This window comes from Oncorhynchus clarkii, chromosome 33 (assembly GCF_045791955.1).
Source record: "Oncorhynchus clarkii lewisi isolate Uvic-CL-2024 chromosome 33, UVic_Ocla_1.0, whole genome shotgun sequence".
Taxonomy (NCBI): domain Eukaryota; kingdom Metazoa; phylum Chordata; class Actinopteri; order Salmoniformes; family Salmonidae; genus Oncorhynchus; species Oncorhynchus clarkii.
In genome coordinates, this window is record NC_092179.1 from 34405269 (window position 1) to 34421450 (window position 16182).

At 47.9% G+C, this 16182-nt stretch overlaps 1 protein-coding gene across 1 annotated transcript in view; it reads right to left on the minus strand.

Moving 5' to 3' along the window:
- The window catches only part of LOC139392758 (anoctamin 2b), a 128637-nt gene extending 112884 nt beyond the window's left edge, over positions 1-15753 (minus strand). Inside the window, exons 1-3 of the mRNA XM_071141003.1 lie at positions 15443-15753; positions 11423-11833; positions 6246-6344 (exon numbers count right to left, since the gene is read on the minus strand). Coding sequence (XP_070997104.1) covers positions 6246-6344; positions 11423-11833; positions 15443-15475 — 543 coding nt within the window. The 5' untranslated portion in view covers positions 15476-15753. The remainder of the gene's footprint in view (positions 1-6245; positions 6345-11422; positions 11834-15442) is intronic.
- Positions 15754-16182: the final 429 nt, after the last annotated feature.

Below are 16182 nucleotides of genomic sequence, written 5' to 3' on the forward strand. Positions count from 1 at the left end.
AGAGGGCTCTGCCCAGGTAGAGGGATAGAGGGCTCTGCCCAGGTAGAGGGATGGAGGGCTCTGCCCAGGTAGAGGGATAGAGGGCTCTGCCCAGGTAGAGGGATAGAGGGCTCTGCCCAGGTAGAGGGATAGAGGGCTCTGCCCAGGTAGAGGGATAGAGGGCTCTGCCCAGGTAGAGGGATAGAGGGCTCTGCCCAGGTAGAGGGATAGAGGGCTCTGCCCAGGTAGAGGGATAGAGGGCTCTGCCCAGGTAGAGGGATGGAGGGCTCTGCCCAGGTAGAGGGATGGAGGGCTCTGCCCAGGTAGAGGGATGGAGGGCTCTGCCCAGGTAGAGGGATAGAGGGCTCTGCCCAGGTAGAGGGATAGAGGGCTCTGCCCAGGTAGAGGGATAGAGGGCTCTGCCCAGGTAGAGGGATGGAGGGCTCTGCCCAGGTAGAGGGATAGAGGGCTCTGCCCAGGTAGAGGGATAGAGGGCTCTGCCCAGGTAGAGGGATGGAGGTCTCTGCCCAGGTAGAGGGATGGAGGTCTCTGCCCAGGTAGAGGGATGGAGGGCTCTGCCCAGGTAGAGGGATAGAGGGCTCTGCCCAGGTAGAGGGATAGAGGGCTCTGCCCAGGTAGAGGGATAAAGGGCTCTGCCCAGGTAGAGGGATGGAGGGCTCTGCCCAGGTAGAGGGATGGAGGGCTCTGCCCAGGTAGAGGGATAGAGGGCTCTGCCCAGGTAGAGGGATGGAGGGCTCTGCCCAGGTAGAGGGATAGAGGGCTCTGCCCAGGTAGAGGGATAGAGGGCTCTGTCCAGGTAGAGGGATGGAGGGCTCTGCCCAGGTAGAGGGATGGAGGGCTCTGCCCAGGTAGAGGGATAGAGGGCTCTGCCCAGGTAGAGGGATGGAGGGCTCTGCCCAGGTAGAGGGATGGAGGGCTCTGCCCAGGTAGAGGGATGGAGGGCTCTGCCCAGGTAGAGGGATGGAGGGCTCTGCCCTGGTAGAGGGATGGAGGTCTCTGCCCAGGTAGAGGGATGGAGGTCTCTGCCCAGGTAGAGGGATGACATGATTTCTCCACAAGTTCTGACTATCTTGCCCAACCTATTTTTCTGTTTGACCTTGTTTTTCCCTAACCAGCAGGTCAAGAAGTAGGACAGAATCACAGCAGGTTGGTGCCACCTTAATTAGGGAGGACGGGCTCATGGTAATGGCTGAAGCAGAATGGGATTAAATACATCAGACATGGCTTCCATGTGTTTCCATTCACTCTGTTCCAAATCAGACTTTGTCACATGCGCCGAATACAACAAGCGTAGACCTCACCGTGAAAAGCTTACTGACAAGCCCTTACAGGCCCCCATTAACATCAGGGTTTTAGGCTGGGTTTCTGTACAGCACTTTGTGACATCGGCTGATGTAAAAAGGGCTTTATAAATACATTTGATTAACCAACAGTGCAGTTCAAGAAGAGTTAAGAATATATTTCCAAATAAAACTAATGTAAACAATAATAAAAAGTAACACAATAAAATGACAATAGCGAGGCTATATACAGGGGGTACCGGTACCGAGTCAGTGCGCAGGGGTACAGGTTAGTTGAGGTAATTTGTAGGTAGGGGTAAAGTGATAATAAACAGCGAGTAGCAGCAGTGTAAAAACAAATGGATGGGGGTAAATGTAAATAGTCCAGTGGCCATTTGATTAATTGTTCAGCAGCCTGATGGCTTGGAGGTAGAAGCTGTTCAGCAGTCTGATGGCTTGGAGGTAGAAGCTGTTCAGCAGTCTGATGGCTTGGGGGTAGAATCTGTTCAGTAGTCTGATGGCTTGGAGGTAGAAGCTGTTCAGCAGTCTGATGGCTTGGGGGTAGAAGCTGTTCAGCAGTCTGATGGCTTGGAGGTAGAAGCTGTTCAGCAGTCTGATGGCTTGGGGGTAGAATCTGTTCAGTAGTCTGATGGCTTGGAGGTAGAAGCTGTTCAGCAGTCTGATGGCTTGGAGGTAGAAGCTGTTCAGCAGTCTGATGGCTTGGAGGTAGAAGCTGTTCAGCAGTCTGATGGCTTGGGGGTAGAAGCTGTTCAGCAGTCTGATGGCTTGGGGGTAGAAGCTGTTCAGCAGCCTGATGGCTTGGAGGTAGAAGGTGTTCAGCAGCCTGATGGCTTGGAGGTAGAAGGTGTTCAGCAGCCTGATGGCTTGGAGGTAGAAGCTGTTCAGCAGACTAATGGCTTGGAGGTAGAAGCTGTTCAGCAGTCTGATGGCTTGGAGGTAGAAGCTGTTCAGCAGTCTGATGGCTTGGAGGTAGAAGCTGTTCAGTTAGCCTGATGGCCTGGGGGTAGAAGCTGTTCAGCAGTCTGATGGCTTGGAGGTAGAAGCTGTTAAGCAGCCTGATGGCTTGGAGGTAGAAGCTGTTCAGCAGTCTGATGGCTTGGAGGTAGAAGCTGTTCAGCAGCCTAATGGCTTGGAGGTAGAAGCTGTTCAGCAGCCTGATGGCTTGGAGGTAGAAGCTGTTCAGCAGTCTGATGGCTTGGAGGTAGAAGCTGTTAAGGAGCCTTTTGGTCCTAGACTTGGTGCTCCGGTACCACTTGCGGTGCAGTAGCAGAGAGAACGGTCTATGAATAGGGTGGCTAGAGTCTTTGGCAATTTTTTGGGCCTTCCTCTGGCACCGCCTAGTATATAGGTCCTGGATGGCAGGAAGCTTGGCCCCAGTGATGTACTGGGCTGTACGCACTACCCTCTGTAGCGCCTTACAGTCAGATGCCGAGCAGTTGCCATACCAGGTGGTGATGCAACCGGTCAGGATGCTCTCGATGGTGCAGCTGTAGAACCTTTTGAGTATCTGGGGACCCATGCCAAATCTTTTCAGTCTCCTGAGGGGAAAAAGGATGTGTCGTGCCCTCTTCACGACTACCTTGGTGATGTGGACACCAATGAACTTGAAAATCTCGACCCACTCCACTACAGCCCCGTCGATGTTAATGGGGGCCTGTTCGGCCCGACTGTTTGGCCCGCCTTTTCCTGTAGTCCATGATCAGCTCCTTTGTCCTGGTCATATTGAGGGAGAGGTTGTTGTCCTGGCACCACACTACCAGGTCTCTGACCTCCTCCCTATAGGCTGTCTCATCGTTGTCCGTGATCAGACCTACCACTGTTGTGTCGTCAGCAAACTAAATGATGGTGTTGGAGTCGTGTTTGGCCACGCAGTCGTGGAGGGGACTAAGGACACACCCTGAGGGGCCTCAGTGTTGAGGATCAGTGTTGAGGATCAGTGTGACAGTGTTGTTGCCTAATCTTACCACCTGCTGGACTACGGGGCGGTAATCAATTAGGCAGGTTACCTTCGCTTCCTTGGGCACATGGACTATGGTGGTCTGCTTGCAACATGTAGGTATTACAGACTCGGTCAGGGAGAGGTTGAAAATGTCAGTGAAGACACTTACCAGTTGGTCAGCATATGCTTTAAATCAACGTCCTGGTAATCCGTCTGGCCCCGCGGCTTTGTGAATGATGACCTGTTTAAAAGGTCTTACTCACATTGGATACCAAGAGCGTTATAACAGTCAACCAGAACAGCTGGTGCTCTTGTGCATATTTCAGTGTGGCTTGCCTCAAAGCGAGCATAAAAAGGCATTAAGCTCATCCATCCATTATTATGAGCCATCCTCCCCTCAGCAGCCTCCACTGGACAGAATGCGTTCAATCAGTATGCTCCCGTTCCGCATCAGGGGAGGTGGAACGGGAGCAGTGACCTCCGCATCAGGGGAGGTGGAACGGGAGCAGTGACCTCCGCATCAGGGGAGGTGGAACGGGAGCAGTGACGGTACCTCCACATCAGGGGAGGTGGAACGGGAGCAGTGACGGTACCTCCACATCAGGGGAGGTGGAACGGGAGCAGTGACAGTACCTCCACATCAGGGGAGGTGGAACGGGAGCAGTGACAGTACCTCCACATCAGGGGAGGTGGAACGGGAGCAGTGACAGTACCTCCACATCAGGGGAGGTGGAACGGGAGCAGTGACAGTACCTCCACATCAGGGAGGTGGAACGGGAGCAGTGATAGTACCTCTATATACAGTTTCTTCAGAAAGTTCAGACCCCTTGACTTTCCTACATTTTGTTACGTTACAGCCTTTTTCCAAAATGGATTAAATAAATAAATGTAACTCCGCAATCTACACAGAATACCCCATAATGTCAAGAATCTTCCTAGGGCTGGCCGGCCAGCCAAACTGAGCAATCGTGGAAGAAGGACCTTGGTCAGCGAGGTGACCAAAATATCAATCGTCAGTGACAGGTCCTCTGTGGAGATGGGAGAACCTTCCAGAAGGACAACCATCTCTGCAACACTCCACCAATCAGGACTTTATGGTAGAGTGGGCAAACGGAAGCCACTCCTCAGTAAAAGGCACATGACACCCCCTTGGAGTTTGCCAAAAGGGAACTAAAGAAAGACTCTCAGACCATGAGAAACAAGATTCCCTGGTCTGATGAAACCAAGATTTAACTCCTTGGCCTGAATGCCAAGCGTTACGTCTGGAGGAAACCTGACACCATCCCTACGGTGAAGCATGGTGGTGGCAGTATCAGGCTGAGGGGATATTTTTTGGCAGCAGGGATTGGGAGACTAGTCATGATCAAGGCAAAGATGAATGGAGCAAAGTACAGAGATCCTTGATGAAAACCAGAGCGCTCAGGACCTGACTGGGGCGAAGGTTCACCTTCCAACAGGACAATGACCCTAAGCACACAGCCAAGACAACTCAGGAGTGGCTTCGGGACGAGTCTCCGACTGTCCTTGAGTGGCCCAGCCTGAGACCGGTTTTGAACCCGATCGAACATCTCTGAAGAGACCTGAATATAGCTGTGCAGCGACGCTCCCCATCCAGCCTGACAGAGCTGGAGAGAACCTGTCCCAGACCTGGTGTTTTCAACTCTCTCGAGACAGTAGGAGCGGTAGAGATACTCTGAATGATCGGCTATAAAAAGCCAACTGACATTTTCTCCTGAAGTGCTGACCTACAACCACTGTGATTATTATTATTTGACCCTGCTGGTCATCTATGAACATTTGAACATCTTGGCCGTGTTCAGTTATAATCTCAACCCGGCACAGCCTGCATTGCTTGCCTTTTGGGGATTTATGCTGGGTTTCTGTGCAGCACTTTGTGACATCAGCTGATGTAAGAAGAGCTATGTAAATATATTTGATTGCTCTGAAGAGAGGAATGGGAGAAACTCCCCAAATACAGGAGAGTCAAGCTTGTACCCAAGAAGACTACAGGCTGTAATCGCTGCCAAAGGTGCTTCAACAAAGTACTAACTATAGGGTCTGAAACTGTATGTAAGTGTGTTATTTCAGCTTTTTTTTTTATGTGCAAAAAAATTCTAAAAACCTGTTTTTGTTTTGTCATTATGGGGTATCGTATGTAGATTGATGGGGAAAAAGACAATTGAATGCATTTAATTTCTGTCAGTCGGGATCTTCATGAAATGGGTTTCCATGGCTGAGCAGCCGCACACAAGTCTAAGATCACCATGCGCAATGCTAAGCTTTGGCTGGAGTGCCATTTTGGAATGAGCTGTACAACGAGCAGGTGTCCACATACTTTTGGTCAAGTAGTGTATGTGGACACCTGCTCGTTGTACAGCTCATTCCAAAATGGCACTCCAGCCAAAGCTTAGCATTGCGCATGGTGATCTCATCCAAAATCTCATTGCAAAATCATGGGATTTAATATGGAGTAGGTCCCCTCTTTGCTGCTATAACAGCCTCCACTCTTCTGGGAAGGCTTTCCACTAGATGTTGGAACATTGCTGCGGGGACTTGCTTCCATTCAGCCACAACAGTATTAGTGAGGTCGGGCACTGATGTTGGGCGATTAGACCTGGCTCGCAGTCGGCGTTCCAATGAAGTATGTCCCCTTTGGTCCATTTTCCCCAATGTGAGTTGTTACATTGTAAAAGACAAGTCTCTGCTGTAGTGTGTTTGATTCACATAATGTTTCAGGTACCAGCAAATGTAATCCAAGTAGGAGAACAATCCCACCGTGTCTTCATGTGACTCTACTGTAGCTGGGCAATCTGATGCAACATTAAAGACTGTTAAACTTCTATAAACAAGGCAACAACAACGGATGAGTTAAAAAATACATTTAAAAAAGGTGCAGGGCAACACCGAGATTAACCCCCTGTTTATGTTAGGGGAGGAGCCATCCATAGGATTACACACACACACACACACACACACACACGGCTGTAAAGTGGTGGAGGTCTCACCTTCTTAGTGGGGACTTTGATCTTGAGGAACTCTGCCTCTCTGCTCAGGACCTGCCAGGGGACATGGAGTCTCGTGAAGCTGGGCCCGTAGACCCTGACCTGGGGGAGAGGACAGTAACCAACAGGTAGGAACCATAGTTTAATACCAGGAGGAGGACAGGTGGTGGGAACCAACAGTCAGGTAGGATTGCAAACCCTCCCACCACCTCCCAACCCTGCCCCATCAATTATTTGATAAAGTAGGTTTGTCAAGAAATACAGGTTGTATAATCCCCATTTAAATTGACTTAAAACGCCCGCTAGAGTGGAAATCCACTTATTTTCAGCGGAAAGACGATATCCATAGCTTACCCATAATATTGCACAATGATTTAAGTCAAGTCGTCATTTTAGTCAAAGTATTCTATATTTGTGGTTGAAGTTGTAAACTTCTGATATTTTAAATGCCGTGTGTTTTCTCTATGAGATGACGTGCTAATACTTCAGTCTAAATTCCTTTTCTGGTTTTATTTCAATGTTACCACTCTCCAGTATGGTGTTGTTAATTCATCACAAACACAGTTGTTCCTCTTTGCGAGTGGCGACTGAGCAGTATAATAGATCATCTTTGGCTGAACCAACAGCTCGTCTCCATTGCCGACACTTGGCCACCTGAGCTTTGGAGCAACTAGGAAATAGGAAACGGTCCTCCACTTTAACAGCAAATTATCAAAATCCATTGGAGAATTTTTCAAGTCTCACTTATTTTTTAGCCATTCTGTATTAAATATATACACACAATACCAGTCAACAGTTTGGACACACCTACTCATTCCAGGGTTTTTCTTTATTTTACTATTTCTACATTATAAAATAATAGTGAACACATAAAAACTATGAAATAACACATTGATAAACAAATCGAAATATATTTTAGGTTCTAATTAGCCACCCTGCCTTGACAGCGTTGCACACAATTGGCCTTCTCTCAACCAGCTTCATGAGATCGTCACCTGGAATGTATAGAAGGAGTTCCCACATATGCTAAGCATTTGTTGGCTGTTTTTCACTCTGCGGTCCAACTCATCCCAAACCATCTCAATTGGGTTGAGGTCGGGTGATTGTGGGAGCCAGGTCATCTGATGCAGCACTCCATCACTCTCCTTGGTCAAATAGCCCTTCCACAGCCTGGAGGTGTGTTTGGGGTCATTGTACTGTTGAAAAACAAATGATAGTCGGACTAAGCGCAAACCCATGGGATGACGTATCGCTGCAGAATGCTGTGGTAGCCATGCTGGTTAAGTGTGTCTTGAATTCAAAAAAATAAAATCACAGTGTCACCAGCAAAGCACCCCCACACCTCCTCCATGCGTCACGGTAGGAACCACACATGTGGAGATCCTCCGTTCACCTACTCTTCGTCTCACAAAGACACGGCGGTTGTAACCAAAAATCTCAAATTTGGACTCGGACAAAAAAGGACAGATTTCATGTTTCTTGGCCAAAGTCTCTTCTTATTGGTGTCCTTTAGTAGTGGTTTCTTCTTCTTATTGGTGTCCTTTAGTAGTGGTTTCTTCTTCTTATTGGTGTCCTTTAGTAGTGGTCTCTTCTTCTTATTGGTGTCCTTTAGTAGTGGTTTCTTCTTCTTATTGGTGTCCTTTAGTAGTGGTTTCTTCTTCTTATTGGTGTCCTTTAGTAGTGGTTTCTTCTTCTTATTGGTGTCCTTTAGTAGTGGTTTCTTCTTCTTATTGGTGTCCTTTAGTAGTGGTTTCTTCTTCTTATTGGTGTCCTTTAGTAGTGGTTTCTTCTTCTTATTGGTGTCCTTTAGTAGTGGTTTCTTCTTCTTATTGGTGTCCTTTAGTAGTGGTTTCTTCTTCTTATTGGTGTCCTTTAGTAGTGGTTTCTTCTTCTTATTGGTGTCCTTTAGTAGTGGTTTCTTCTTCTTATTGGTGTCCTTTAGTAGTGGTTTCTTTGCAGTAATTCGACCATGAGGGCCTGATTCACACAGTCTCCTCTGAACAGTTGATGTTGAGATGTGTCTGTTACTTGAACTCTCTGAAGTATTTATTTGGGCTGCAAATTCTAAGGCTGGTATCTCTAATGAACTTATCCTCTGTAGCGGAGGTAAATCACGGTCTTCCTTTCCTGTGGTGCTCCTCATGAGAGCCAGTTTCATCATAGCGCTTGATGGTTTTTGCGACTGCACTTGAAGGAATGTTCAAAGTTCTTGAAATTATCCGGATTGACTGACCCTTCATGTCATAAATCCTCAAGGATCGAACCCTTTGTTTTCACCTAAAATGACATACCCAAATCTAACTGCCTGTAGCTCAGGCCCTCAAGCAAGGACAGGCATACTCTTGACACCATTTGAAAGGAAACACTTTGAAGTTTGTGGAAATGTGAAATTAATGTAGGAGAATATAGCACATTAGATCTGGTAAAATATCATTTTAAAGTGTTTTCAAATTATTATTATTATTATTATTATTATTATTTAATGCAAGAGAAAGGCCATAATATAATATAGCAGTCTGTGTGCAAAGTTCCAGATTGATCCAGTGAAGTATCGCAATGCTGGACAGGGTGGCAGATAGCCCAGTGGTTAGAGCGTTGGCCTAGTAACTGAAAGGTTGCAAGATCGAATCCCCGAGCCGACAAGGTAAAAACCTGTCGTTCTGCCCCTGAACAAAGCAGTTAACCCACTGTTCCCAGGCCATCATTGAAAATAAGAATTTGTTCTTAACTGACTTGCCTAATTAACTAAAGGTCAAATAATAAAACAAATACTGGACAATATTGGTCAATTGATACATTTTCAAGTACATACCAGTAACTATAGAGAACATACAAAAAATGGTATGGTAATACACTATTTGAGTTTACACAAGGAATGTCATAGATGGATCATTAGCTTATACACTAACTTTCACACATCTAGATGGCCGGGTGGGTGTGGAGCCAGAGACAGCAGGGGTTCATACTGTAGAACCCAGCTCCTACAGCTGAATAGAAAAATAGATGTATCCTTTTCTCAGCGATCTACACAGAATACACCACAATGACAAAGCAAAATGGACGCCTATGTAGATATATGGAATATCTACAGAGGCCCATTATCAGCAACCATCACTCCTGTGTTCCAATGGCACGTTGTGTTAGCTCATCCAAGTGTATCATTTTAAAAAAGGCTAATTGATCATTAGAAAACCCTTTTGCAATTATGTTATCACAGCTGAAAACTGTTGTTCTGATTAAAGAAGCAATAAAGCTGGCCTTCTTTAGACTAGTATTTGGAGCATCAGCATTTGTGGGTTCGATTACAGGCTCAAAATGTCCAGAAACAAAGAACTTTCTTCTGAAACTCGTTGGTCTATTCTTGTTCTGAGAAATGAAGGCTATTCCATGCGAGAAATTGCCAAGCAACTGAAGTTCTCGTACAATGCTGTGAGCCCCACAGAGCCACCATGAGCAGAGCGCATGCAGAGTGAGGGTGACACACAGAGTGGAGCAACTAATGGCTTTACTAAGGGAATAAGTAATTTCTAATTTTGGGTTTCAGGCAGCGCAACTGGGCCTGGGTAGGGTGGGGTCTGAAAGTTGCGGGTATGGGTAGGCATCAGGGTTAAAATACATGCCCGTGCAGGGCTCTAGTAAACATTGGTCACAGAAGATTATTGGGACTACACGCCCACCTTTGGGTTGAACAACGCGAGAGGTAGAGTCAGTTAAAACGTCTGCTGCTTGGTTGAACAACGCGAGAGGTAGAGTCAGTTAACGTCTGCTGCTTGGTTGAACAGCGCGAGAGGTAGAGTCAGTTAACGTCTGCTGCTTGGTTGAACAACACGAGAGGTAGAGTCAGTTAACATCTGCTGCTTGGTTGAACAACACAAGAGGTAGTCAGTTAACGTCTGCTGCTTGGTTGAACAACACGAGAGGTAGAGTCAGTTAACGTCTGCTGCTTGGTTGAACAACACGAGAGGTAGAGTCAGTTAACGTCTGCTGCTTGGTTGAACAGCCCGAGAGGTAGAGTCAGTTAACGTCTGCTGCTTGGTTGAACAACGCGAGAGGTAGAGTCAGTTAACGTCTGCTGCTTGGTTGAACAACGCGAGAGGTAGAGTCAGTTAACGTCTGCTGCTTGGTTGAACAACGCGAGAGGTAGAGTCAGTTAACGTCTGCTGCTTGGTTGAACAACGCGAGAGGTAGAGTCAGTTAACGTCTGCTGCTTGGTTGAACAGCGCGAGAGGTAGAGTCAGTTAACGTCTGCTGCTTGGTTGAACAACACGAGAGGTAGAGTCAGTTAACGTCTGCTGCTTGGTTGAACAACACGAGAGGTAGTCAGTTAACGTCTGCTGCTTGGTTGAACAACACGAGAGGTAGAGTCAGTTAACGTCTGCTGCTTGGTTGAACAACACGAGAGGTAGTCAGTTAAAACGTCTGCTGCTTGGTTGAACAACGCGAGAGGTAGAGTCAGTTAACGTCTGCTGCTTGGTTGAACAACGCGAGAGGTAGAGTCAGTTAACGTCTGCTGCTTGGTTGAACAACGCGAGAGGTAGAGTCAGTTAACGTCTGCTGCTTGGTTGAACAGCCCGAGAGCTAGAGTCAGTTAAAACGTCTGCTGCTTGGTTGAACAACGCGAGAGGTAGAGTCAGTTAACGTCTGCTGCTTGGTTGAACAACCCGAGAGGTAGTCAGTTAACGTCTGCTGCTTGGTTGAACAACACGAGAGGTAGAGTCAGTTAACGTCTGCTGCTTGGTTGAACAACACGAGAGGTAGAGTCAGTTAACGTCTGCTGCTTGGTTGAACAACACGAGAGGTAGAGTCAGTTAACGTCTGCTGCTTTCTGAGAATCACTGGGCTAGAAGAGCAGGGCGGAAGAGCAGAGTCTCATATGGTGACGGCAATGCAACTTTTTGAAAGACGGGTGTTTCTTTAACTATGATGCAAACGTACACTAAATGACGATATTTCCAGACCGCATGCATGGTGGATGGACTAGAAATACAAGTGAAAATATATTTAGGGTCAAATTCCCCTTACTTTTCATTAGGTGAGCAATGTTAAATATTACAAATTGGTTTGTTAATTACTTTGTTATTTTTTAAACTGCAGCGATAATGATACATTTCACCAGAAATAACACCAGACCAGCAACCACAGAGCGCACACACACACACACAGACCGGTTGGTCTCTCACCTCGGTGTCTCTCTCCATCTCAAGCCCCGCCTCCAGTAGCCTGGCCTCAAACTCCTCCCTGATCAGCACCATCTCTCCTTCAGCTGGGTCCGCCTCTAATTCCACCTCCACCGCCAGGTCCACACACACCTCCCCGTCCCCCGCACTCCGCTGCCCGGCTGCACATCCCAAACCCCCCTGCCCTACACCCCCCACAGGGCCGGAGAGGGGGGAGCTACCATTGGAGATGACAGAGAGGCGATGAGGAGGGTGTGGAGGGGCGGAGAGACGGTGCAGCCGGTCGCCACCCCTCACAGAGATCTGTTTGCGTTGGTAGAACACCAGAACATAGTCCACCTTCCTCCGACCATCTGAGAAGAACTGACAAGAACTTTGGCCATCCTGGGGGGCCGCTAGCCCAACACCCCCACCCTGGAAGAGAGGAGAGGGGACTGGTCAGTAACTAACACCCCCTCCCTGGAGGAGAGGGGACTGGTCAGTAACTAACACCCCCTCCCTGGTGGAGAGGGGACTGGTCAGTAACTAACACCCCCTCCCTGGAGGAGAGGAGAGGGGACTGGTCAGTAACTAACACCCCCTCCCTGGAGGAGAGGAGACAGACAGGGGACTGGTCAGTAACTAACACCCCCTCCCTGGAGGAGAGGGGACTGGTCAGTAACTAACACCCCCTCCCTGGAGGAGAGGGGACTGGTCAGTAACTAACACCCCCTCCCTGGAGGAGAGGGGACTGGTCAGTAACTAACACCCTAACCTGGAGGAGAGGAGAGGGGACTGGTTAGTAACTAACACCCCCTCCCTGGAGGAGAGGAGAGGGGACTGGTCAGTAACTAACACCCTAACCTGCTAGTCCAACACCCCCTCCCTGGAGGAGAGGAGAGGGGACTGGTCAGTAACTAACACCCCCTCCCTGGAGGAGAGGAGAGGGGACTGGTCAGTAACTAACACCCTAACCTGCTAGTCCAACGCCCCCTCCCTGGAGGAGAGGGGACTGGTCAGTAACTAAAACCCCCTCCCTGGAGGAGAGGAGAGGGGACTGGTCAGTAACTAACACCCTAACCTGCTAGTCCAACACCCCCTCCCTGGAGGAGAGGAGACAGACAGGGGACTGGTCAGTAACTAACACCCCCTCCCTGGAGGAGAGGAGAGGGGACTGGTCAGTAACTAACACCCCCTCCCTGGAGGAGAGGAGAGGGGACTGGTCAGTAACTAACACCCTAACCTGCTAGTCCAACACCCCCTCCCTGGAGGAGAGGAGACAGACAGGGGACTGGTCAGTAACTAAAACCCCCTCCCTGGAGGAGAGGAGACTGGTCAGTAACTAACACCCTAACCTGCTAGTCCAACACCCCCTCCCTGGAGGAGAGGGGACTGGTCAGTAACTAACACCCTAACCTGGAGGAGAGGAGAGGGGACTGGTCAGTAACTAACACCCCCTCCCTGGAGGAGAGGAGAGGGGACTGGTCAGTAACTAACACCCCCTCCCTGGAGGAGAGGAGGCAGACAGGGGACTGGTCAGTCACTGTTCAGTAGGGCAGAAGTAGCTCAATTCAACAACAACAACAACACAAATATAAAACAGAGATGAACACACCTGGTTCTGAGGAGGGTGAATAGCAGGTCAACTTTATTGAAACATGCAGAAGTTGTACAGTACCAGTCAAATGTTGACACCTACTCATTCAAGAGGATTTCTTTATGTTTTATATTTTCTACATTGTAGAATAATGGTAAAGACTTCGAAACTATGAAATAACACATCTGGAATCATGTAGTAACCAAAACAAGTGTTCAAATCTAAATATTTTAATTATTCAAAGTAGCCACCCTTTGCCATGATGACAGCTTTGCACATTCTAGGCCTTCTCTCAACCAGCTTCACCTGGAATGCTTTTCCAACAATCTTGAAGGAGTTCCCACATACGCTGAGCACTTGTTGGCTGCTTTTCCTTCACTCTGCGGTCCAACTCATCCCAAACCATCTGAATTGAATTGAGGTCAGGTGATTGTGGAGGCCAGGTCATCTGATGCAGCACTCACACCTCTGCTTTTCGATCAAATAGCCCTTCCACAGCCTGGAGGTGTGTTTTGGGTCATCGTCCTGTGGAAAACAAATGATAGTGGGACTAAGCCCAAATCAGATGGGATGGCGTATCCCTGCAGAAAGCTGTGGTAGCCATGTTGGAAATGAGGTCGCAGTTGTAAATGAGAACTTGTTCTCAACTAGCCTACCTGGTTAAATAAAGGTGAAATAAGTATCAGTCTCACAGTCTCCTCTGAACTGCAATCTGAGTGCAGTTAACTCTAATGAACTTAACCTCTGCAGCAGAGGTAACTCTGGGTCTTCCTTTCCTGTGGCGGTCCTCATGAGAGGCAGTTTCATCATAGCGCTTGATGGATTTTGCCACTGCACTTGAAGAAAAGTTCAATGTTCCTGAAATGTTCCGGATTAACTGACTTTCATGCCTTAAAGTAATGATGGACTGTCATTTCACTTTGCTTATTTGAGCTGTTCATGCCATAATATGGACTTGGTCTTTTACCAAATAGGGCTGTCTTCTGTATACCACCTCTACCTTGTCACAACACAACTGACTGGCTCAAACATCTTAACTTTTAAGAAGGCACACCTGTTAATTGAAATGCATTCCAGGTGACTACCCCATGAAGCTGGTTGAGAGAATGCCAAGAGTGTGCAAAGCTGTCATCACGGCAAAGGGTGGCTACTTCGAAGAATCTCAAATATATGTTGAATTGTTTAACACTCGTTTGGCTACTACATGATTCCATATGTGTTATTTCATGGTTTTTGTCTTCACTGTTAATCTACAATGTAGAAAAACGTTTAAAAAAATAAAGAAAAACCCTGGAATGAGTAGGTGTGTCCAAACTTCTGACTGGTACTGTACATACACCTGACACCTTATTCTACATAATCTATTTCTATCTGAATACACACACACACATGATTCAACAAATCAACTCATCATCACCTTGACTTGTGCAATCAGGTGTTAGTGCTGGGCTGGAACTAAAGCCTGCACCCCCTGCACAGGACCAGGGTTGGAGACCACCCTGTAGCTATACAGGACCAGGGTTGGAGACCGCCCTGTATCTATACAGGACCAGGGTTGGAGACCACTGAGGACCACCCTGTATCTCCACAGGACCAGGGTTGGAGACCACTGATGACCACCCTGTATCTATACAGGACCAGGGTTGGAGACCACATTGTATCTATACAGGACCAGGGTTGGAGACCACCCTGTAACTATACAGGACCAGGGTTGGAGACCACCCTGTATCTATACAGGACCAGGGTTGGAGACCACCCTGTATCTATACAGGACCAGGGTTGGAGACCACTGATGACCACCCTGTATCTCCACAGGACCAGGGTTGGAGACCACCCTGTATCTATACCACCCTGTATCTCCACAGGACCAGGGTTGAAGACCACCCTATATATATACAGGACCAGGGTTGGAGACCACCCTTATCTATACAGGACCAGGGTTGGAGACCACTGATGACCACCCTGTATCTATACAGGACCAGGGTTGGAGACCGCCCTGTATCTATACAGGACCAGGGTTGGAGACCACTGATGACCACCCTGTATCTCCACAGGACCTGGGTTGGAGACCACACTGTATCTCCACAGGACCAGGGTTGGAGACCACTGATGACCACCCTGTATCTATTCAGGACCAGGGTTCGAGACCACACTGTATCTATACAGGACCAGGGTTGGAGACCACTGATGAGGTTATATCAAGTCTGGTAATGTAGGGTTAAATAATTCAGCAAGACCTTTTAGGTGAGAGGTTCTCCTTGACAGCATTAATGGAGGACAATCTCTACAGTAATAACCAGCCAGGCGACATAGAATACTCAATAACAAAAACATGTTTTCAGTTCACATACGTACGTACTGGGAAAGGATTTGGCATGTCATAACAAACAAACGCAGGAGCAGAATCAACAGTTAGCAGGAAGTCAACCGTTTGCGGAGTTACTTACAGGAATCTTGTCTTGGCTGGCGTATTGATGCATTCTGTAGCGCTACAAACACAGACAGGAGAATAAAGGAACGGTGTCGTTAGACCGGGAGGAGAATAATAACGGAATAGTAGCAGCAGCTGTACGCGCAGAACTCATCATTATCAGCACGCGCATCTCGGTAATCCGTCAATTTGGGGGAGCAAAGCGACGCGCCTCTCACTTGGCAGGGGACTCAAGATTAGTAGGCTATGGCCTACACACATGTTTCATCTAGATACCTATCAAACTATAGTCTACCTGGAGCTCCCCGTGAATTAATTGGGCTATGAGTCTGAGCTACAGGTTCCGTCGATTCATCCGTCTGTTGATTCTGACTGCGCGCGTCCTCGGAAGTTTGGCACACGCTCAACTCATGTTCACCCAGGTGGGTTGATTGGTCGATGCTCCCTGATAAATTACGGTAACGAGGAACCAGTGGGAACAACCGGGCTCACAGGTGAGGTGATACTGATGGTTTCTACGGCGACGCGCTCAGGGAATTAAAGTGGAAAACACTGTCATGCACGAAGAACGCATATTAATAATTGTTGTTTTACATTACAATGAGACCGAAAAATACTACGACCTTTAAATAATGAGCAGTAGGTATCCACGCCTCTTGTTGGTGTTTATTCTTCATTAAAAGTATGTATCCACGCCTCTTGTACGTGTTCATTTTTCATACATGACAGCGCTTGCCATGTTCCTTCCCTGAGCGC